Here is a 25,041-nt window from a genome sequence, read left to right on the forward strand (position 1 = left end):
ACGGTTCCTTAGTTATGCTCCGAAAACATGATGGACGAACGGACGGACGGACGGACGGAGCCCGTTTTATATCCCCCCGCCAACTTTGTTGGGCGGGGGATAATAATAATTATTTGCATTCGGACCACCCAGTTTTCTGACATCCAATGGAAGTGACCTCACATGTGTATAACTCAAACAAATGATCACAAACAAAGTTGTCATTATCAAAGTGATTTTAATGATACTGTATACAAGAAGGAATCTGTTGTACAATGGGCGTCATGTTAAAGACTAGTGAGTTAATGAAAGTTCTGGGCATTTTACATAAAACTAACTGTAGATTAGAAAAAACAAATATATACTCTCAATAACTATAAGTTTGTGGTTACATAGATGCAATGTTTCACTCAGCGTTAATATGGTCCAGCACGTCTCTATAAAGATCAAGGGGCAAGGTTTGGAATAACAGCCGAGCCTCAAATTCCTTGATAAATAGTTACAGAGCCATTGAGGAAACATGGTGATGTGTTTCTATATTATATGTTGTTAATCTTATTATGGATAAGTACTGCTTAGACATTTGTAAACACAAAAAACAATACATTGAAAATACAAAGTCGGAAATACTGTCATATTATTTAAATAAGCGTGGATTGAGTGGATTGTTTCCTAGGGAGATGGCACTGTTCCTTCACATAAAGCAAGACATAACAGTTTCATTCCAATTCTTCTTTTCATATGTTTTAAGACAAATATCACATTTTCGCCAGGGTCCTGCAACTAGTGCAATATATGGATGCTCTGGAGTCAGCATTTGGCATGTGGGACACAGACAATCAGGATGAACCACCTGTACATGTCAGTGGAATTCTGATCACAGACACAGATAGAAATCATTACTTGTGTGCTTCGGTCAGTTCCTTTCAACAGTATTTCAGTTACCTTACAGCATGTCATGAAGAAGCCTGAAGTGATGCCAGCCTTGAACCCTTGCTACAGTATCCCCAGGCTCACAGTAGCCCCAGGTTTACAGTATCCCCAGGTTTACAATAGCGGCAGGTTTACAGTATCCCCAGGTTCACAGTAGCCCCGGGTTTACAGTTTCCCCGGGTTTACAGTTTCCCCGGGTTTACAGTTTCCCCAGGTTTACAGTATCCCCGGGTTGACAGTAGCCCCAGGCTCACAGTAGCCCCGGGTTGACAGTAGCCCCAGGCTCACAGTAGCCCCGGGTTCAGAGTTTCCCCAGGTTTACAGTAGCCCCAGGTTTACAATAGCGACAGGCTCACAGTAGCCCCAGGTTTACAGTAGCCCCGGGTTCAGAGTTTCCCCAGGTTTACAGTAGCCCCAGGTTTACAATAGCGGCAGGCTCACAGTAGCCCCAGGTTTACAGTAGCCCCGGGTTCAGAGTTTCCCCAGGTTTACAGTAGCCCCAGGTTTACAATAGCGGCAGGCTCACAGTAGCCCCAGGTTTACAGTAGCCCCAGGTTTACAATAGCGGCAGGTTTACAGTAGCCCCAGGTTTACAGTAGAAATACCACTCTTGACAATCCCACATTTCAAATAAGTAGGATTCAACATTGGATCATGAAAAACTGATGACCTATACAAGTAAATGGTGTGAACTATCTCAACATTCCCATCAAAAGATGGGTATAGTATACAAACCAGGAGCAGATTTCTCACAAATATATCATCACATACTTCACATGCAAATACATATTCAAAAGTAATTTGGAAAACAAATAAAGTATAAAGAAAATAGTTTAGAGAATACACAAATAGCAATGTAGGTATAAGATTCATTTTGAAAGGGTAGACAAAATGACTAGGAAGAGTAAAAAAGAATTTAATTGTGATGGAACAAAATGTAGACCACTTTAGCATCATAGAATGATTCTCTTCATCACAGTTTGTCAATAACACTTGAATACATAGAGTAATTATTATAACAATTCATATAATACTGAAACAGCTGATTACATGGGTAAGTCCATACTGGTTATCTGATGTTAGTTCACAATCACAATAGATTGAAGAAATGAAATTATTATCAAATTGAAATAACTGCTTTTATTTCAAATGTGCTTAAACTCGGTAAATACTTTGGGTGACAAATGCTAAGCTTTCACGTACAATATCCAGTTGTGCTTCACTTTAAGGAATCATGGTCACTGATGTGGTTTGTGGAGAAAAGAAAGAAAAGATATCTAGGCACAAATTGTGGTTTGAAGGAATGAAGATGTTATATAAGTGTTAAAAACACCTACGAAGATTTCTATGATACCATATTTGACTTATTAAGTGCCCCGCTCTAATAAACAATCCCCACCTTTTGAAAAATAATTTCCTTACTTTTTCAATCATTGTTTTGAAATATTCAGAAGTAACACAGCCAGTATTTAATCATCCAGTGGATTATATCAGTGTAACGTGAGTTTGGTGTACATTTACGTTCAATACAAGCACTCAATATGTTAAGAACACAGTTGACCAAACAAATCTTGTCCTGAGTATTAAGACAAGGTGTCCTTTCGCTACTCGGTTGTATTTGAGGCAGTAGGTAACAAGGTCAGACGAGTACTCTTTGTTTAATCATGAAATAACTGTCATTTTGTTTGTTTGTTTGTCAGCAATATTCCAGATATATGACGGCAGTCTGTAAATAATCGAGTCTGAACCAGACAATCCAGTGATTGACATCATGAGCATTGATCCACGCAATTGGAATATGAAGACATGCATCAACCAAGTCAGCGAGCCTGACCACCGGATCCCGTTAGTCGCCTCCTACGACAAGCCTGACATTTTGTACACCACTATTGAATAATATAATTCAATGGATAATCGAGGACGGCCTCTAGCTCCCAACATTAGTTACTTTTAATACACCCTGTTCTCTTAATATGTCAAATATGGTATGTTACTTTTTGGGTGATTTCCTAAAGTTGCATTTTCAACGTGTGAGCAATTGCATTGAGAAAGACGCATTCAAAGTATCATCATTTGTAGAGAGAACCTAACATCCTTTATATTTCTCTAATAGCCCCAATGTAAATATGGAATGTTCTGATACACACGAAAACCTGCTACTGAAATCCCATGCTGTTTTTAACTCAAGTGTCAATATGGAGCCAACTCTATTCAAAGGGAGACAACTCCCACAGTGAGATAAGCTTAAACTAAAGGGACACTAATCCTATGGTGAAATGAACTCAAGAAAAGAAAGACTACTCCCATACAACAATTTGCCTACTTCCCTCATACCCCTCAAATCACAGATACAAATGGCCACAATGATATACATGTATATATTTTTTTCTCCCTTTTTTCTAGTAATTGGATGTAGACATTCAGGGCCTCGTTGTTGGCGTTACAGTGAACTCCTGGTCGTCTCTATGGTGGGCTTTAGTCAGCTGCTCATCTTCTTCGTCAGGTTCTCGGCAATCTTGTCAATGAATTCAAAAGTATTCAAGTAGTCCTCACGTTTCACCCTGAAAGATAAAGAGTGTTCTTTGCTAAGCGAGTGTATGGCACAGTTAATAACTTTTCAAGAGACAGACTTGTCAAAACCGAAGTTGATAGCATGATCACCGATCCACGTGTCGAGGCACAACCAACTTTAGTCTGCTCCTACAAGTATTCATGAGGTGCTAAACTTGGCTCTTAGCATCAATTTCAGTAGATTTTAGTAATATCGTATGACATTTATTTACTGATCTGGGCTCCGTTCCACAAAGCGATAGCAGCTCTATGATTGCTGTAAGTCAATGTTAAAGTATGGGAGTTACGATCGTCTTAGCAATAAGATGCTTTGTGGAACGGGGCCCTGAACAGAATCTTAATAGACTGGGGCTTCGGACTAGTGGCTAAAGTCACAGACTGGGAACTATTTTGACCCATTTAACCTTTTCATGGGAACACCACAGTGGCATTTTTATACCAGGAGGGGCTGTGGGGTAGCCTAGTAGTTAAAGAGTTCACTCATTACACCAAAGACCGGGTTCCTTACATAGGTACAATGTGTTAAACCCATTTCTGGTGTCCCCTGCTATAATAATGCTGGAATACTGCTAAAAGGGGTGTACAATACAACTCACTCACTCACTTATATCAGGAACGCAAAAACAGGTCACAACTAAAGAGGCTATCTTATGACTGTTAAATTAGTATCTAATGTGTCTTTTCTCCCTTTTCCCATTTTAAACATGAAATCTGGATCAGACAAACCAGTGGTCAAGGTGTGTGATAGACAATGCATGTTGTCGGGTTACAATGACAGGTCACTCCTTGAAACAGGTCATTAAAAACAATCAAACTTTCAGTTAGTGTGTGTGGCTGCCTGTACCAGCCCGATTTCATAGTGCAAGCCCACTGTTTGTTTGTTTAAAGCCACACTCAGCAATATTCCATCTTTATGACGGCGTTCTGTAAATAATCCATCTGGACCAGACAATTCAGTGATGGACATTATGAGCATTGATCTATGCAATTGGGATCGATGATAAGCATCAACCAAGTCAGCGAGCCTGACCGCCCGATTCCGTGTCGCCTCTTACGACAAGCATAGTCGCCTTTTACGGCAAGCATGGGTTGCTGAAGACCTATTCTATCCCGGATCTTCACGGGTCGCAAGCCCACTGAGATACCAAGCTGCAGTTTGACATGAATACCCCACTCAGACACAGTGACTCCGAGCTGATCAGTCCTTGTTTTAGCCTCTTAATGCCGAGCGCCAGGCAGGGAACACAAGTACCATCTTTGGATGTCTTTTGGTATGTCACGGCCGGGGATAGAACCCTGGACCTTCCACTCTTCGGGTGGATGCTCTACCACTAGACCACGGAAACGGTCTTGTATAATGATGAGTAGCTGATCCCATTTTTGTTGTCTTGTACAACAACAGTGTCTACACTTCCCTGTAATCATCAGAGTATTCATTGTAATCTGACTGTAATCTGAAGGAGTGAGGGAGTGGGAGAGTGAGAGCTCATTTTAGGAACACATCCAGGTTGAGAATCAAACCCTGGTCTTAAGCAGGACAAGCAAACACTTTAACCACTAGGCTACACCACCTGCCCAGGGTGCTGTTCTATGAAGCGATCTTAGCACTAAGGTGATCATACGTCTATGTTGAAGTATGGGAGTTACGATTGGGAGTTACGATCGCCTTAGCGCTAAGATCACATTGTGTAACAGGTACCGGAGAAGTATGTTTGTTTGTTGTTTAACGCCCTACTCAGAAATATTCCATCTATATCATTGCAGTCTGGAAATAATCAAGTCTGGACCAGACAATTCGCTGATTGACATCATGAGCATCGATCCATGCAGTTGGGAGACGATGACATGCATCAAACAAGTCAGTGAGCCTGACCACCCGATCCCGTTTGTCGCCTCTTAGGACAAGCATAGTCGCCTTTTAGGTCAAGCATGGGTTGCTGAAGACCTATTCTACCCCAGATCTTCACGGGTCACTGAGAAGTATGTGAGTGAGACCAAGGACTCACCCGCTCATGCCCTTAATGCAGATGGCCAGGTCCTTGGTCATCTGCCCGGCCTCGATGGTCTCGATGCAGACCTCCTCCAGGTTGGTGGCAAACTTCTCAAGGGCCTTGTTGCCGTCTAACTTGGCCCGGTGTGATAGACCTCGAGTCCAGGCAAAGATGGAGGCTGCAAGCAGAATAAGTGAGTTGAAATTAGCACATTGGAATTCAAACCCGAGATCCAAAAATCCTGGGATGCAACTCTAAGGTAATTGCAGCGCCTCAAATGAATGGGCCATGCTATCCATACTTCTTAAAAATGCTGGGACGCACCGATAGAGTTCGTGGATGTCTCCTTGCCCTGCTGGTGGAAGCGGTAGTGCCGTGTGACGGTGCCGTGAGCAGCCTCTGCCTCCACCGTCTTGCCGTCGGGGCAGATCAGCACACTGGTCATCATCCCCAGGGAGCCAAACCCTGGAAGCCAAACAAATGATTTTAGGGCTGTAATGTCAAGTCAACCATAACATCTTACATACTTGTTATTTCTGCTTCCTGTCACTTGGCACATTGACTATGGTAATCTCTAAACTAAAGTCATCCAGCCCTACTTCTTCAACCATACATGCTATATTTCGAGTGAGTGAGTGAGTGAGTGAGTGAGTGAGTGAGTGAGTGAGTGAGTGAGTGAGTGAGTGAGTGAGTGAGTGAGTGAGTGAGTGTTCGGCATGAAGAGCGAACGCTTTAACCACCAGGCTACCCAACCACCCCTATGACAATGAAAGAGTCTTACCTTGAGCTACAGAATCGGACTGGACATCCCCATCATAATTCTTACAGGCCCACACAAAGCCTCCTTCGGACTTCATGGCGTAGGCCACCATATCGTCTATCAGCCGGTGCTCGTACCAGATCCCCTTGGCCTCATACTGGGACTTGTAATCCCTGTGCAGAATATAACATTAAATAATGTAAAAACAGAAACTATTGTCAGTTTTGGTTTTTTGTTTGTTGTTTAATGCTGCACTCAGCAATATTACAGCAATATATGACAACGATCCGTAAATAATTGCGTCTGGACCAGAAAATCCAGTGACTGACATCATGAGCCTGAACACCCGATCCCGTTGGTCGCCTCTTACGACAAGCATAGTAGCATGGGTTGCTGAAGACCTATTCTAACCCGACATTCACTGGTGTTATTTTCAGTAATTCTCAATGAGCATTATAATTTTTTATCCACACTGATTGGCTAGTTCGTTCCAAATGTTCAAATTTTTTCATTGCCATTCTTATGCACTGTGACACCATATGAACATTCCTGAATGCATTGTCACACATGATTGAAGATGTCACAATGCAACGTTATTGCACATTTCACCTCACCTCATCACAATTGAAGACGTCACAAACGATTTTAATGTGCAGTTTCTCCAACAACAGACTTAGCTGATGTCTTCACTTGAGGTACTGTACACTCCATTTTTCTATAATTTCTCAGAATAAAGGGCTATGGTTTAGGGCTGGGACAGGTAACTACAGTAATCAGGGTGGGCAGGTCCTGGGTAGGACACAGGTACCCTCAGGACTACCCAGACCTGTGGTTAGTCACTGGAAATATTGTTTAATGACAATAACAATAAAACTCAATAGTTACACTTCAATTGGCTAATGTATATGCACCCATTGCTTCTGACTTTCATATGTCTAAGTAAAAATAAAGCTTCAGTCAACATCAGCATATGCATAATCAGATCGTTTTAAACATGTATCAAAATAGTTTTGCCAGGGCTCAAGTAAAACAATTCCCAGTCGGACATCTTGTACCCAATTCTTGAGCGGGTACCAGATAGGATGAGGAAATAGGGGGTCAGGTACCCAGGTTATAAATTCGGCCTTGTCCTGGCACTACAATGGGTAATATATAGAATAACCTTCCTACAACTTGGAATTACAAAATATCTGTCCCTCATGCTGACCGCGTGCCAATAATTCACTCCGGACAGGTAAACTGTATTTCCTCATAGCGTGAAGGTTACAGTCTCGCATTGCTCAACTTAAAAAGACAACTCATGACAAGAAGATGACAAACTGATCTTCCTACACAAAGCCGTCACTCGATCCAGGCCGGTCTGGGGACATAGTTGAATTGCTGACATAGAAAGATTCCTGACAGTAAAAGTGGCGATGTTGACTGACGACTTCTCACCTTACTGCCTGTGCCAAAAATGACTAGCCCGAACATTTGGCATCAAGTTTAGTCATATTATCTTAGCATAGGATGATCTATACCAAAATAATTATTACCAAACTAGGGCTAAAGTTAGCGACAGCCTTGACAGATTAATATGACTTCTTTATGAAATGAGTAAGACAACATGGCTACCTCTGTACATGGGTGTACGCCTGAAAATACAGTAAACTACGTTTATAACGAACATGCTTATAAAGAACTGACTGATATACCAATTATTTGGACCCCATTGGTAGCGTTGTAGCGAGGGACCACTGTAACTAACTGTTTTTGGCGGCCCCGTCCATTTGCTGGAATTATGCTGTATAAGTGCTTATAACGAACTCCCGTTATAATGAACTACATTTAGTGATCCCTTTAAGTTTGTTATAACCGTAGTTTACTGTACACTCAAATTTCGAAAGCATCTTTGTTGAGACATGCAAGTTCTGTTGACCTGTAAACAAAAAGCGATTGTAAGCAACAACTGTGCATGTTTCTTACTTGTCATAAATTTCCTGGAATATGTCCTTGAATCGGCCATCATACTTTTTCAAGATTGTGTTCTTGGTGCTGCAAAACAAAAGCCATGATAAGAAAAAAATCTAATGCTTTCATTTATTGTTTGTTTGATGTTTAACGCCGCACTCAGCAATATTCCAGCTATATAATGACAGCCTGTAAAAGAATTGAAGTTGGACCAGATAAGGCTAAAAAAACTAATAGTCTTGGTTCTCAGGCACAGCCTGCCTCATCATAAAGTTCGCTGCACGTTTGGTTTATATTTCTATTTTCAAAAAAATTATAAATACTTAAAAACAGTGCGATCCAATATATACTACTCAAAAGAAGTTAAGGATCACCTGATTCTTTCATATTACAATAGTTAACCTCTCATGCCATGACAGATTAACTTTACCAATATGAAAGAATCGGGTGATCCTTAACTTCTTTTGAGCAGTATAGTACACAGTTACTTCCCTTTACTGCTTCACTGCACATGTCGTGTTATGGTCATGGCGGCAGTAGGAGCTTGTATGCTTGTTTATGTAGGGAGGCCCTTTCCCAGGTTGATGGTACACAACTGTTTCTTTGGTAACATACCAGTTTGACAAGCAAAAAAAACCAACAACTGCCCACCCGCGCTATATTTTCAAAAGTCATTGCCTGAGAACCAATTCTTTATTTTTTGTAAGCCTAACCAATGATTGATATTATGAGCAATGCCAAACACCTTGTCTTGTCTAAGGAAGCTGTTCTTACCTGAGATATAGGGGCCAGCCCTTCTGAAGGGCAAAAGTCAATGAACTCTTGGCAAAGTCTCGGATACTCTGAAGACAAAAGAACAATACTTCTCACAAATATAATAAAGCAACAAATATTTATATGATCGCAGTGGAGTTTACTGTGCCATAACTGGGTGAGGGACCACCAATGTGAGCAGATCCTCCGAGTTTTGACTCTTTCACCTTTTTATTTAAATATTACTTGGTTTACAATATTTTCGTCAAGTGTTTGTTAGCGGAGAGAGTGAGTTTGAACTGTTATTTCAAGGCATGCCTGCTGGATATTGGAAGAAAGCCTGAAGTGATGCATGTCTTGACATTTATCACTGTGATGAAACCCACAAGCACTGTACAGTGCTGACAAACATTTGCGATATCATCCCCGACACAAAATCATAGGCAATCGTTGGGGGGTTTAAAAGATCAAAACGACATATTCGTGTCAACAAAGACAGTCAGCGGTAAATCTCTTTCATACGAAGGTGTAACAGTCGTGGATGTTGATTTTGTGAAACGTTCTCAGATTGGACTATCTATATGTGCGATAGTCCAATCACATTTAGCACAGGAAAGAGTGCTTGATGTGGCAAGGGTGGAAACAAGACTGATAAAAAGGCTTGTGTTTGGAAGAAGGTAAACTATGGAGGTGAGGTGAGGTGAAATGGGGTTTAACGTCGCGTCCAAGATTATTGCACTTATATAGCGACGTGCATGTACGTGTGTGTGTTTGTGTGGCTGCTTGTACTAGTCCGGACTGATGCCGATTTATAGTGCTAGCTCACTGAGATACCATGCCGCAGTTTAACATGAATACCCCACTCAGACACAGTATACTGACTCCGAGCCGACCAGTCCTTGTTTTAGCCCCTTAATGCCGAGCGCCAGACAGGGTAACAACAAGTACCATCTTTTAACGTCTTTTGGTATGATGCGGCCGGGGATCGAACCCCGGACCTTCCGCTCTCCGGGCGGACGCTCTACCACAAGACCACGGAGGCGGTGGTAAACTATGGAGGCTGAGACTACAAAGTGACCATACCTCCAACGTTCCCAAGAGGTGACTGAGTGAACAGTGTTTGCAACAATATTTCAACTATTCTGAAGAACCACCAGTGTGTGTGTGTGTGAGTGAGTGAGTGAGTGAGTGAGTGAGTGAGTGAGTGAGTGAGTGAGTGAGTGAGTGAGTGAGTGAGTGAGTGAGTGAGTGAGTGAGTTGGGGTCTATGCAGCATATCAAGGCTGAGGACGCCAGAATGACCTTCATTCACTGGACCTATGTGGGGAATCGGTGTCCCATGTGGGGAATTGGCGTCTTTGAGTGAAACCTTTAACCACAAGGTTACCCCACCGTGCCACTGTGACAATGAATAACTTACTGCATCTGTGTTGTACATGCCCATTGCAACACCCCCTGTGCCCTTGAACTCAAACACGGTGTACTCCATAGCGTCACCACCATTGTCTGGGGTGAACTTCATCTCCAGTTTCCCTGGTCCAGGGACAACAAAGTCAGTTGCCTTGTACTGGAACAGACAAGTTCACTGTCAGAATCTTTTCATAAAACATATTAACAGAGCCTACATCTGAAAAAAACATTTTCTAAAAGCAATGATGATTTAATATTACCTTACAGATGGCAATTCAGGGATCTGAACCTACAACCAACAGATCCTGGCAAGGCAAAGGGATATAACTCTGCACATCTAACTGCAGTGCTTAAGACCATGTAGACTAATTCGCCCATAAAACATAAACAAAATCAAACGATTAGGGAACATTTCATTGCTGAGTGAGTGAATATGATTTTACTTCATTAATAATATTCCAGCAATATGGTAAAGACACCAATAATCTGGCTTCATACACTGTACCCATGTGGGGAATCGAACCTGAGTTTTCAGCTTGACAAACCCACACTTTAACCACTCAGCTACCCTACTGCCTTTTTGTTACAGATAATGCTCATAGGGTAGTGGCAGATATATTTTTTCTTGTTAACAGAACGCTGCCACTTTCGTGCCCGGGGCATTCCGAGATGCTGACACTCCTTCTATACATCTGCACCTGGAATATCACCCAAACTGACAGCAATGTCTACACTACTCCACCAACCTGATCTCCATAGGCATGACGTCCTATGACAATGCTCTTTGTCCACCCAGGGACAAGACGTGGAATATTCTTACAGATGATCGCCTCTCTGAACACAGTGCCACCAAGAATGTTTCTGATCGTCCCGTTGGGTGACCTCCACATCTTCTTCAGTTTGAATTCTGGCAACAACCAACAACAGTTACTTAACATCAATTTCTAACATGGTGAGGACTGTATGTCAATACACCATGTCACGTTACACTACGTAACTCCATGTGATGCCAATGTCGTTCAGTGCCAGATATTCTTTTTCAGCTTGCATACCTATTTTTCTTAAGAGACCTTCATTTACTGATTGAACGCAGGTATCATGAGTGAGTGAGTTGGGTTTAATGCCGCTTTTAACAGTATTCCAGTTATATCACGGCGTGTCAGCTTAATGTGGGAGGAAAGCCCGAAAGCAGGTCTAGGACGTTTACCACTTCGGTGAAACCCACGAGCACGGGTATGGTGCTGACAAACCTAGAAACATAATCAGGGCGAACCGGGATTCAAACCCACAATCATAGGTTTCTGGCTTGCCCAAGGGACGCAACTCTGCACAGCCAATCAAGGCGCCTTAGATGACTGGGCCACCCGTGCCCCCAGGTATCATGAACTCTGCTGCTGCGCTGAATGATGCAGTTCAGGGCTAAGTGTGGATAAGTGTGGCCAATATGAAGTCACACACAACAGCAGAATCATGTTTTAAAAAGGTTCACTCATTCGTCTAAAAATACCGACACAGACCGGACCTATTGAAGTTAAATATATTGAATATCCAAAGGAAACTATCAATATTAATCGTCAATAACATGCAAGTGAATACTCAATGGCCCCAAATGTTATCTGGAGTCCTGATTAACTCATGTCTTATACATATACACACAGGAATACAAGGTCGTCTCACCCGTGAAGATCTGGGGTAGAATAGGTCTTCAGCAAACCATGCTTGCCGTAAAAGGCGACTATGCTTGTCGTAAGAGGCGACACGGAATCGGGCGGTCAGGCTCGCTGACTTGGTTGATGCTTATCATCGATCCCAATTGCATAGATCAATGCTCATGTCAATCACTGGATTGTCTTGGCCAGTCTTGATTATTTATATAATGCCATCATATAGCTGGAATATTGCTGAGTGCGGCGTTAAACATCAAACAAACAAGGTCATCTCCGGACATTTACACCCTACTTCTATCTGTCAAAGTAAAGATCATTGCCATGGGCAATTATTCAGTAATAGTCTCAGAATGCAACCACAACAAACAATGTGTTTCCATCATTAGCCTGCTACAACATAAGAGTAGGCTGTGAGGTTGTGTTGTGCTGCCTCACCTTCCACTCTCTTCTCATCAGGGGTGATGGTCGCACACTTAATGCCCACATTGTACTTCTTGATGGCATTGGCACAATCAACAGTCACTGAAACAACAATCATAGTACTGGCTGACTAGGTTCCACACTGTTGTCAGCATCAACAAACAGTCTCCATTAGCATCATCTGTCTTTACTTTTTTTAATTGACTTACAGACACCAAATTGATTCATCAAAATGTTTGGGACAGGTCTATCTTGAATATATTTCTGATTAAAGAAAGAAGGTTCAGTTAATGAAATTAAAGTTACATAATCATGTTAAGATATCTTACTATTTTTGGTCAGCCTTCACACACATGTCCCAACTACCACAGGCACACACGTCCCAGCTATGACATACACACGTCCAAGCTATCACACACACAGGTCCCAGCTATCACACACACACACACACACACACACACACACACACACACACACACACACACACACACACACACACACACACACACACACACACACACACACACACACACACACACACACACACACACACACACACACACACACACACACATATCCCAGCTATCACACATACACACATGTCCCAGCTATGAAACACACACATGTCCCAGGTATCACACACACGTCCCAGCTATCACACACACACACACACACAGCTATCGCACACACACACATATGTCCCAGCTATCACACTAACACACGTCCCAGCTATCACTAACACACGTCCCAGCTATCACGCACACACGTCCCAGCTATCACACACATGTCCCAGCTATCACACACACACGTCCCAGCTATCACACACATGTCCCAGCTATCATACACATACGTCCCAGCTATCACACACACATGTCCCAGCTATCACACACACGTCCCAGCTTTCACACACACATGTCCCAGCTATCACATACACCCATGTCCCAGCTATCACACACACACATGTCCCAGCTATCACACACACACGTCCCAGCTATCACACACATGTCCCAGCTATCACACACATGTCCCAGCTATCACATTTACACACATGTCCCAGCTATCATACACACCCTTGTCCCAGCTATCATAAACACACGTCCCAGTTATGACACACACACGTCCCAGCTATCATACACACACATGTCCCAGCTATCACACACACACGTCCCAGCTACCACACACGCCCTATTATCATTCAAAAACATCCATTCTCTGACGCTGAAGTTACCTTGGTCATCAGTTTTATCTCGATGCTCAATTCCAAGGTCGAACGTATGTAATTCAAGGTCAACAAATGGAAGAATGAGTTTCTCCTTGATGAGATCCCAAATGATCCTAAAAGTAGAACAAAACATACAAGGCATGTACACAAACAGTAAGTGAGGTTGGTTTAACATCCCTTACACATACATGTATTTTAGTTGATGAGTGAGTGCCAGACTGGGTAACAACAAGTATCATGTTTTAACGTCCTTTGGTATGACACGGCCGGGGATCAAACCACTTACAATCCGTTCTCCGGGCGTACGCTCCACCACTAGACCAAGGAGGCGGTTGTGAATAAGTGTTTTATGCTGTTTTTAGCAATATTCCGCCAACATCACGGTGTTGTGATACTTTCAGTAATACTTTTGGACCTGTGAAGAACAGGGGTAGAATAGGTCTCCAGCAACCCGTAAAAGGCAACTATGCTTGTCGTAAGAGGCGACTAACAGGATCGGGTTGTCAGGCTCGCTGACTTTGTTAATGCATGTCATCCATCCCAATTGCGTGGATGGATGCTCATGATGTCAATCACTGGATTGTCTGGTTATTTACAGACTACCAGCTGGAATATTGCCGAGTGCAGCGTAAAACAACAAACACACACACAGAGTTATACTTTTGAGGTGTGGAAATGGGGTCCCTGGGAGGCCAGAGTAACTGTCAGTGAACACATAGTTTGAATATTGACCATGTTTGGTATCAGAATAGAAATATTTACCACTATGACATGGATAAACATGGCAGAGGGTATGCCACAAATGAATTAGTATGTATGATGATGTATGATTCAAACAGCCATACACTTTAGCAACATCACGGCGGGGCACACCAGAAATGGGCTTCACACATTGTACCCATGTCGGGAATCGAACCCGGGTCTTCAGCGTGACGAGCGAACCCTTTAACCACTAGGCTACCCGACCGCCCCTCTCCATAAAAGAACAAGATGTGGTCCAGTTCAGCTGTTTGTCCCCACACGTTTCGAGCCCCTAAACAATACGTAACAATGTGTTTAATGACATAAACAAGGCAGACGTTTCAAAGCTCAATGAAGACATCAAAGTGTTCTTGTCGCTGAAGTTATGTTACGAATTAACATACACAAGGTATTCAATAAGTAATGAAAACATACCTCAAAACTTACATTTGGACAAATGGACATTTTATCAAACTTGCTCTGATAATAATTTTGCATCTGAACAATCGTAAGCACCGATGATGTATTGGCTGCTGTTTGTAAACTTCCTGTCTGTAATGTTATGTGCATCTATTATTAACTGTTTTGGCGGGGCTCGAAATCATGTGACAGTAACAAAATGGTGCCCGATAGACTCGTCTCACTTGGTGAGGCATTATCACAATTATTGAATTAAATTGACAAGATGTGGTCAATTGACTATCCAATTGTAAACAGAAATAAATCTTCTCAAAGGTAAGACTTAATTTTAGTGTATTGCGATTGTTCTTAGACAGATAATGAGAAATACTTCTCAGGGGCTCGAAAAACACAGTACGCAAGGATATTGATGCATTCCTAAGAAAGAATCCATAATCCACCATCTCGTGGCAGACATCGATGTCACACATCTGGTGCATGTAAACATTCACCATACACAATACACTTGATACAAGCCAAGGCATTTCATCATTGGAACTTGAGAATCTGTTTCATTACACAAGATATGGAGTCAGAACACAGAGGTAATTAACATAAATAAGCTAATATTTTCTGGTGCTGTTTGTGTAATTATTGATTGAGTGAGTGTGGTTTTACACTGATTTTACGCTGCGTTTAGGAATATTCCAGCAATATCACAGCGGGGAACAACCGAAATGGGCTTCACACATTGTATCCATGCTGGGAATCGAACCCGGGCCATCCGTGTGACGAGCGAACGCTTTAACCACTAGGCTACCCTATCGCCCCATATAATTATTGAATATGAATATTAATTAACAATATGTTACATTCCCATGTGTTAGCAAAGGGTGTTGACTGGTAATACATTTTCAACAATAGCAGGCCCTCGGCTATTTCTGCTGGCCATGGACCTAAGGACCAGTGGATAAGTCGCCCCATGGGGATAGCAGGGATTTAGCTTCATCTATATATATGCGAGTTCTGGGGAATCTCGTTACTAGACTCTGTTTGTTTTATTTGTTTTTTAATGCCGCACTCACCAATATTCAGCTATATGACAGCAGTCTGTAAATAATCAAGTCTTGACCAGACAAACCAGTGACTGATGTCATGAGCATCGATCCACGCAATTGGGATATGATGACATGCATCAACCAAATCAGCGAGTCTGACCACCCAATCCTGTAAGTCGCCTCTTACGACAAGCATGGTCACCTTTTATGGCAAGCATGGGTTGCTGAAGGTCTATTCTACCCCGGATCTTTATGGGTCACTAGATCATGTAGATTGTGGGTGCCCCTGGCACTGTACCAAAAACAAATAAAATACAAATAGGTGTAATGACTCATGCTTGTTATCATAATTTGAGATGGGGGCAGAGATTTACCCAGGATTTTAAACTAAGTGCCCCTGGCAGGCAAATTGGAAAAAAAATGTTATTTTGTTCAAAACTTGGATTTTTTAAACTTCTTATTTTCTTAAAATCAGAGGTAGACCTATTTTAACAGTTTCTTAAATTGCATTGAATGCAATAATACATATAACTAAGCATTAAAATCTCTTCTTTTTATTTTTTCCTGTTTTCATTGTAATACAGGGTATTTCTACAAAGCCTTAAAAATAGCTATTTGTAACACTTATTAACATAAATTTTTAAAACTTTTAACCTCATTTTTGGAATTCTTTATTGCTGCAGACTTGGGGCCAAATATCGCCCTCTGAGCAGGTCCAGATAAATCTCTGGGAGGTTTCCTCGTTTGAATCAAAACAGAGGAAGTGAAGGAAACGTGATATGGACTGTCTGAAGATTGATTATATTGCTTATGCGACCAGAAATATATCATAAATCTTACGTACATGTTTCAATTTAATTGGCTTCAATCATTCGAACATCCATAGTCTCTTGCATCTAATGGGACATGTAGTTGATATTATGTGTGTCAATTCGTAATTTGTATGCGTATCACAGGATGAAACATTGCGACCTGTTAAAACCCTGGATATATGTTGTCATTAGCTAGTAATAAAACACGTCCAAGTGACAAGTAATAAAACATGTCCAAATAACAAGTAATAAAACATGTCCAAATAACAAGTAATAAAACATGTCCAACTAATTAATAAAACATGTCCAAATAATTAATAAAACATGTCCAAATAACAAGTAATAAAACACGTTAAAGTGACAAGTAATAAAACATGTCCAAACAAGCATGAAATACTCATATCCCCCGCCAATATGACATGTCCGGTTGTGTGCAATGCATTAGCTCCTCTGACCTATGTTCACTGGCCCTTTTTGTCAATGGTCTAATTTGCAGCACTAAGTTATTACTGGGGTTGTTTCCCATCTGCAGTTTATGATAGATTATGTAACTGTATTTGGAATGAGTAAGGATGAGACAAATGGACAAACAACTTCTTTATTACAATTAGGATCGATGATTTCGGTGTAGGTTCTAACACCTTTATCAAGCAAGTGAAGTACAGAGTATGGTTGACAAGAATATATACAGAATAGGAGGAAGTGTTTATACAGTTAAGCAGGTTTAAGATCAGTTACACTGTTGTATTTGTAATGAGTTGCATAAAGTTAGTCAATGAATGCAACAACCGTGTCCATGACACTTTTGGAGGAACATACACACAAGCAATGCAGAACTTACCAACAAGAATGGAAATGTATTCAATGCTGTGAGATGACATTATGTGCCAAGTTTTCAAGATCTGCTCAGGACACGAGGACTACCGCCATTTTCAGTCTAAGTCAAAGTCGTTGCCATGGAAACTCGATGAATAATTTCTTTTAAAAACACAAACTATCAAAAGGCACCAGTTCACCACTAGACCTATCTATGTGCTGAGGTTTGGTGAAGACGTATGGTACGGTTTTCAAGATCTGCTATGGAAACGAGGACTACCGATATTTTCAGTCTAAATCCAAGTCGTTGCCATGGAAACTCAAAAAAAATGTTTTTCGAAAATCCCAAACTATCAAAAGGCACCAGTTCACCACTAGACCTATCTATGTGCCAAGTTTGGTGAAGAAATATGGTACGTTTTTCAAGATCTGCTCCGGAAACGAAATGTGACGGACGGACGGACGGAAGGACAGACGTACAGCACCCATTCCTAAATCCCCCTTCCACTTCATGGCGGGGGACAATAACAAGTAATAAAACATGTTAAAGTGACAAGTGATAAAACATGTCCAAATAACTGGTAATAAAACATGTCCAAGTGAAAAGTAATAAAACATGTCCAATTGACAATTTTAACATGTCCAAGGGACAGGTAATAAAACATGTCAATTGAAAAGTAATAAAACACGTCCAAGTGACAGGTAACACAACATGTCCAAGTGATATGTAATAAAAAATGTCCAAGTGACAAGTATTCTCACTATTCTCAACTCCTCACACCAATGTCTCCCCCCGTACCTTGATCAGTAAATACCACATTTCTATCTACAGGTATATAGGTATATAGAGTAGGTGGGTAGGTAGGTGGGTTGGTAGGTGGGTTGGTAGGTGGGTAGGTAGGTCAGTAGGTAGGGTTAGGGTGGGAGGACGAGAGAAGTGTTCAGACTCATATTGGGATTGTTCACTAGCCAATATATCAGCAAATATCGCTGTGAGCGCTTATTAGAGCGGGGCGCTTATTACGTCGAATACGGTAATGGTGAAAAGTTATTTGAAATCCACTAGACTTCTATGATATTAACGTTAATACTGCCAGGTAACATATATCTCTTTGATTAATCACAGTATATAGGCACACACATCATAGGGCCAGAAAGCTGTTTTCTTGCCACTGCCAGGATATGGCCCATCAGATCAGACCTTGTAAAGATTAGAAACTAGTACTAAACTAACTTACTAAGTATTCCTAGTAAAGATGTTAGTGCTCATAATGGAACCCAACCAATAACTGATAAATATCTTATCTAATTATAATGGTCTTAATTTATTCATTCCCTGTCAATGAAAAATGTCCTCTGAATTTTCCCTTACAGGTACAACTTTCCACCAATTTTTCACTACAGGTCAACTTGGCCCTGCATAGACAAATCTGCGTCCCTACACGGGAAACATGGTTCAGAAAAAGTTAATTCCAGCACCTGTCCAAAGGTTGATCATGTTTACTGGGTAAACTTTAACTCTGCCTCCACAACATGTGGGCTTGAGCTCTTCGAATGACGAGTGACACTCGAACCAAACCACGACCTGTCTCTTTTATCACCTGATGATTTCACTATTAGGCAGACTCCAGACAAGGACATAGGTACAAAGAGTAATGTGGAGATTGATAAGATACTAGGTGCAGTTCAGCGACAAGACAATTCTGGCAATGTCAACACGTTCTGAGTTCAAAGTCTACAACCCTGGGATGACCCAGCAGAATACAACAGCTGTCCGCTCCTGTCTATAATTCACCATACAACATACTGATAAAGCTTGCTGCTAAAACCACCACTGTTTCTGCTTGGTTAGGTTTGCAACTTCCATTTGTCTTCTTTGTAAATGTTGACATTGGATATATATATACTGTCACATATATCAAGTTTCAAGTTTTGCATTTGCATTAACCATATTTAATACTGTATTCAACACAATAAGCATTGAGGGGGGACATCTCAAGTCTGGTGCTCAAGTCTGAATGATTTGGCAAGTCTAGATTGCCTCCTGAAATAAAGGATTGTTCTGGGCTCCTATTTTTTATTTTTTAGATATACACATATACATGATATATGTATATATATTTGAATATGAAAACTTTATTTCTGGGACTAAATGTCAGTCTAGTCCAGCAGTATTACAAACTTGGGCACAGACTGCAAATAAAATTTGTAAATTAAATTAAAATCTGTTGCTTCATTTTTATTGAAATTATATTTGCTGATAGCGAGTGGAAAGTTGGTTTAACATCACCTTATAGAACAAAATTTCAGGTGTATACCGTATTTGACGTAATATGCGCCCAGGGTGCTCTCAAAAATAGAAATAGGGGGCTCTTATTAGAATATAATTTGGGTGAGATAAAATACAGAGTTTAAAGTTTCAAGATTGTAAATTGTGTGGTTTAAGCTGAGAGCCTGAAACGATATAAAAGAAGAATATGTGCGTATTATACACGATAGATATATTTTCGAGATTTTAATAGCCTATAATTAAGGGTGCATATAACACACAAGTTTGATTATACACGAATAAATCAATCTTGTGTACATTGATCAATCGGGGCGCTTATTACATTGAATACAGTAATAGTGAAAAGTTATTTGAAATCCACCAGACTCATATTATATTAACATTAATACTGCCAGGTAACATATGTCTCATTGATTATATGACAGTAAATGGGCACACACATCATGGGGCTAGAAAGCTGTTTTCTTGTGGCTGCCAGGATATGGCCTATCAAACCAGCTGCGCTTTTTGTATATATACTTCATACTTTGACAGTCAGTTCATCATCAACAACTGTTACAAATGTAATGACAAGAGGGCAATAGTGGTGAGTGAGTGAGATGGGTTTAATTCCAGTTATATCACGGTGTGTCAGCTTAATGTGGGAGGAAAGCCCGAAGTGATGCAGGTCTCAGACATTTACCACTTTGGTGAAACCCACGAGCACGGGTATGGTGCTGACAAACCTAGAAACATAATCGGGGCGAACCGGGATTCAAACCCTCAATCATAGGTTTCTGGCGTGCCCAAGGGATGCAACTCTGCACAGCGAATTGCGGCGCCTTAGATGACTGGGCCACCCGTGCCCCCTTGAGGGCAGTGGTAGAAACAGTGTTACTGAAATGATATTGAAACAAATTTCAGAGTTAATTTGACACTTTGTACTGAATTCCTCCAGTGAATTCTAAATACTTCATCTCAAACCATGCTAACATTCCTCTGATTAAACGAGTATTCCATCTATTTAGAGTCCATGCCCTCATTGAACTTAATTTAATTTTATCAGGAATATATTAGAGGATCTGCCCTTATTTAGTCTTTGACAAACACTTTTGAATCTAGAAAGCCCAAATTTGGTTCCAAGGATCATTTTCAGTAGATTCAGTAGACTATTATTAGTTTAGCTTACTAGACTAGACCAAACAGATTTACTAGACTATGGTTGGACTAGGCCTTGTGGCTAAAAACATGGACTGTTTAGTGTTAATTCCTTTTAAATTCATGATATTTGTAACTAGATGTAATGCCTGAGTTTAGTAAACATTATGGTATTCTATGTATTGCAGAGAATTGAGTGAGTTAGGAGATAAACCCACTGTGTTTTTAATGTAGAGTTTGGTTACCTGTAGATTTAACCATGCTAAATTGAATTTGAAACCAAACGCATAGCCTAGCTCTACATTGAAAACGCAGTAGGTTTATCGCCATTCTACCATGACAAGTTAGTGTGACCAGTTAACATGACCAGTCAGGTGACGTTTGGTTGAGTGAGCAGGACACTCAATATACATGAAAAGATGAGTTCACTTTCCCATAGGGATGGAAGGCTCCATATAATGGCAACGTAAAATAACCGAAAACAAACATGTATAACAATGTTTCTATTTACTCAAATTATTACATCTTATGTTTAAATTTCAAATACTATCTCATGGAGAAATTTCACTGAGAACTTCAAACAGAGTTTGACTATACCCATCCACCCTACAGTCGTAGTGCACTCGACGGAGAGCTCCCGGCTAAGCCGAGCAGACGACAAATGTTCTTTATGTGTTTGTTCAGCTGATTTTTTCAAAACACATTTCTGGAGATGTTTGTGTTATTACCATTACAAAAATTGTCAAGATTGGATAGTATCAAGTCAAATTCTTCGTCACTCCATTCATTTGCAGGATCCAGATAGACATCATCAGAACGGCCCTATTACAAAAGTTCCCATTGATGCACAATTCGTGAGTTCCGCCCTGTTGATGGGCAAGCACAAAGTGCAGATGCATATCCTTATACAGGAAAGGGGCTGTAAACCCATCTGTTTCAATCAGAGGAGGTTTATTGTGGTTTGATACCTCTGATTGACCAATCAAAATCGAGTATTTTCCAAATTCATGGCTGAATTTTTGCTTAATGCTGCTTTGAACAGTATTTCAGTTATATATCATTGAACACGCGGGTACACATGAATGACACGGTATTTAATAATTCATCAAGTGATTTTTGTAACAGAAAAGTTTGGTAGGGAACACTGTAAGGATAATGTGGATAATAGTAAGGAATGAGGGAGGCATAAGCATAGCTAGTGACGACACAAGGGTGAGTACTGAGTCATTACTGAATAAATGTAGATGTTTTTCTGTGAAGATTATTAGGAGCTGCTATAGAATCTAAAATAGCCACTAAAAGAGTTCCTAACCTAAATGATCCTAAAGCTATGGTTGATAGATCAGAAAAGGGATCCTAGGGCTAAAGATAGAGTTCGGGTAATCTATTAGCCATTAACGGGTACCTGACCCTAATGATAGTAAAGGGGTGATTGATCGTAATGGTTGGTTGGTTGGTTTGTTGTTTAACGCCGCACTCAGCAATATTCCAGCTATATGACGGCGGTCTGTAAATAATCGAGTCTGGACCAGACAATCCAGTGATTGATATCATGATCATCGATCCACGCAATTGGGATCGATGACATGCATCAAGCAAGTCAGCGAGCCTGACCACCCCATCCTGTTATTTGCCTTTTACAACAAGCATAGTCGCCTTTTATGGCAAGCATGGGTTGCTGAAGACCTATTCTACCCCGGAATCTTCACGGGTCTACTGATGGGGATTAAAGGGCTAAAGCTAGTGTTTGGGATAACCTACCCTACCAATGGTGCCATTTGGAGGTGTTCAGTGCCAATATAATATACCTAATAAACTGCTTTCCTGTGCATAATAATGAAAATTAATGAATCGTAAAAATAATATATGTATATTAGTTCCCATTTATTATCATTTTGGCCACTTGAATTAAAAAATAAAAATAAAAAGTATTTTAAAATAAAAGTGCTTTCATAAACTAGCACTTGCTATAAAATGCACCACGGCAGGCTATATTTAGTTAACAAAAATTCAAAACTTGCAACATTGCTGGGCTTATTCAATGATATTGCGTGTAGAGATGATAGATCACTAGGAGGAGCTTATGCACACTCGATGACCCCTGACGTCACAGAGCATTGTTTCACTGATGTGACTGGCAACAAAATACTACAAATTATTCTGAAGGTAGGCCCACTATCTCTCTAAAGGAGGATTATTTGCACCTACTGTTAAGCATCTCAACTATCATGTCTATATTTGTCCATAAAACGACACAAATTGGTCTTGCATGATTAATAAGTTACAATACGACTGAAAATAAGACAAATATATATCACCAGAAAAATGGTCATCCAGAGCAAACCTATCACCTGTGAAAATCTGGGTTAGAAAAAGCCTTTAGCAACCCATGCTTGTCTTATGAGGCGACTAACATGATCAGATGGTCAGGCTTGCTGACTTGGTTGATAGAGCTGGGATGGGTAACTCGGGTACTCGGGTCGGGTGGGTACTGAGTAGGACCCGGGTACCCACAGGACTACCCGGACCCGTGGTTAGTCACGTGATATATATTGTTTCATGACAAAAATTCACTATATAACTACATGGTTACATGACAATTTTAAGTCTCTAATGTTCACAATTCTTTATGACTATGAACACGTTCCTTCTGACTTATATATGTTTGAACAAAGCTAAAACTTCTGTCAACTTCAGTGTATGCATGACCACATCGTCTTATACTTGTATCTAGATACATTCAGCCAGGGCTACTGTCAAACTATTCCAAATCGGACATTTTGTACCTATCTCTTGACACCAACAGCGGGTACCTGGGCAGGGTCGGGTAATAGGGGTGTGTGTACCCTGGTTGTAAATTTGGACTCGTCGGAGCCCTATTGGTTGATGCATGTCATCGTATCACAGTGACAGACAGACCACCGTCATATGGCTGGAACATTACTGAGTGCAGTGTAAAATAAACCAAGAAACTAGTAGGGCCTACTTGGCCCTAAATGGCTACTTTTACTATTGGCAGCTCAACAGTATGTCTTCTCCATTGTCTGGAAAGTCTCTTGCCTACAGTTGAAATAATTAGCAATAATTTGAAAACTATACTGATTTGATCACTGGAATTCGTAGCTGCAGAAAATAGGTGAAATTTACCAGTAGGCCTATTAGTAGTCTCATATAAGAGGCCGTGCGATCCAATTAGGCTAGCAATTTCTACAAGCATTTTAACTAGATCTGTTGCTACGCATATCAGTGGATACTAACTTTACTACACCGACGCACTATCATGAACACAAAACACTATGACGAATTTGACAGGTAATGATTCACCGCGTTCACTATATTGAGCTTACCTTGTCATTTCGTCTCCCATCATTTCGACGACCGCACCACCTAAAAAGACGACAAAATTGGGTATACGGCATCTCTGAGTATATATTAATCTGAAAACGCAACAAAATCTAAATGTTTAAGTATACTTACCGCTTATTTTACCCATGTTGGACGCCGGTTTTTCGTGCACTGTCTTGCAAGATGTTTCCGTAATGTGAATACGTGAAACGGGTTCAAGGTCGTAGGGTAACCTTTTACCTCTGATGTTCATTGGTCAATAACAATCTTGCGCTTCCCATGGCATATCAGCTGGGGCAGTACACTTATAAAGGACGATCAACCTAAGCCGTGAACCCATATAATATTGTAATTCAGATTTTGTTGGATTTTAACTAACTGACCTGAATGCCGACAAGCGACAGGTTTGAATATATAACACTCGGATTGATCAGAAATAGCTTTCATAAAAATGTGTAATTTGTTTAAGAATTAAAACATATTTTCGTGTACATTAGAATGTCATTGTGTGAAAAAGAAGTCTAGCTACAAACTATTTGCAAATTTGAATTGGATACATACTATTTAGGTCATCCTGTGCCTTATTGTTTAGCGACAATGATATGATTTCGACTTTTTTTCAAATGTAACGAAATTGTCGCTTTTAGTAATCAGCATGTTATGCATGTAATGAAATAGGTGTGATTGTTTTTTTACTTTCTTCGTTCACTTGCTCTTTCAAGCGAAATGCATACATTTAATTGCTATAGCTTGTTTGCCTTCACAATTACATTTTGACAGTATGTCGT

At 40.7% G+C, this 25,041-nt stretch overlaps 1 protein-coding gene across 1 annotated transcript; it reads right to left on the reverse strand.

Annotated features, from left to right (window-relative positions):
• Positions 1 to 200: 200 nt before the first annotated feature.
• On the reverse strand, positions 201 to 24,499 carry LOC124116024 (isocitrate dehydrogenase [NADP] cytoplasmic-like). Its single transcript, XM_048386134.1, has 12 exons — positions 24,386 to 24,499; positions 24,256 to 24,295; positions 13,662 to 13,768; positions 12,449 to 12,535; positions 11,093 to 11,253; positions 10,357 to 10,503; positions 8,959 to 9,026; positions 8,200 to 8,268; positions 6,256 to 6,407; positions 5,799 to 5,939; positions 5,490 to 5,652; positions 201 to 3,473 (listed from the first exon to the last, which is right to left on the reverse strand). Exons 1-12 carry the CDS (start codon positions 24,399 to 24,401, stop codon positions 3,392 to 3,394), a joined length of 1,233 nt encoding a protein of 410 aa, XP_048242091.1. The 5' UTR covers positions 24,402 to 24,499; the 3' UTR covers positions 201 to 3,391.
• Between the last annotated feature and the right edge of the window lie 542 nt (positions 24,500 to 25,041).

The sequence above is a fragment of the Haliotis rufescens genome, unplaced genomic scaffold (genome assembly GCF_023055435.1).
Source record: "Haliotis rufescens isolate VD_foot unplaced genomic scaffold, xgHalRufe1.0.p SCAF_6, whole genome shotgun sequence".
In the NCBI taxonomy this organism is placed as follows: Eukaryota; Metazoa; Mollusca; class Gastropoda; order Lepetellida; family Haliotidae; genus Haliotis; species Haliotis rufescens.

Excerpts from the sequence above, each read along its gene's own strand:
- LOC124116024 (XM_048386134.1), bottom strand. Across the intron at positions 13,769-24,255 it reads ATGGGAGACGAAATGACAAG|GATCATTTGGGATCTCATCA; the intron begins GTAAGCTCAATA and ends TTCTACTTTTAG. Across the intron at positions 3,474-5,489 it reads TGCATTAAGGGCATGAGCGG|GGTGAAACGTGAGGACTACT; the intron begins GTGAGTCCTTGG and ends TTTATCTTTCAG.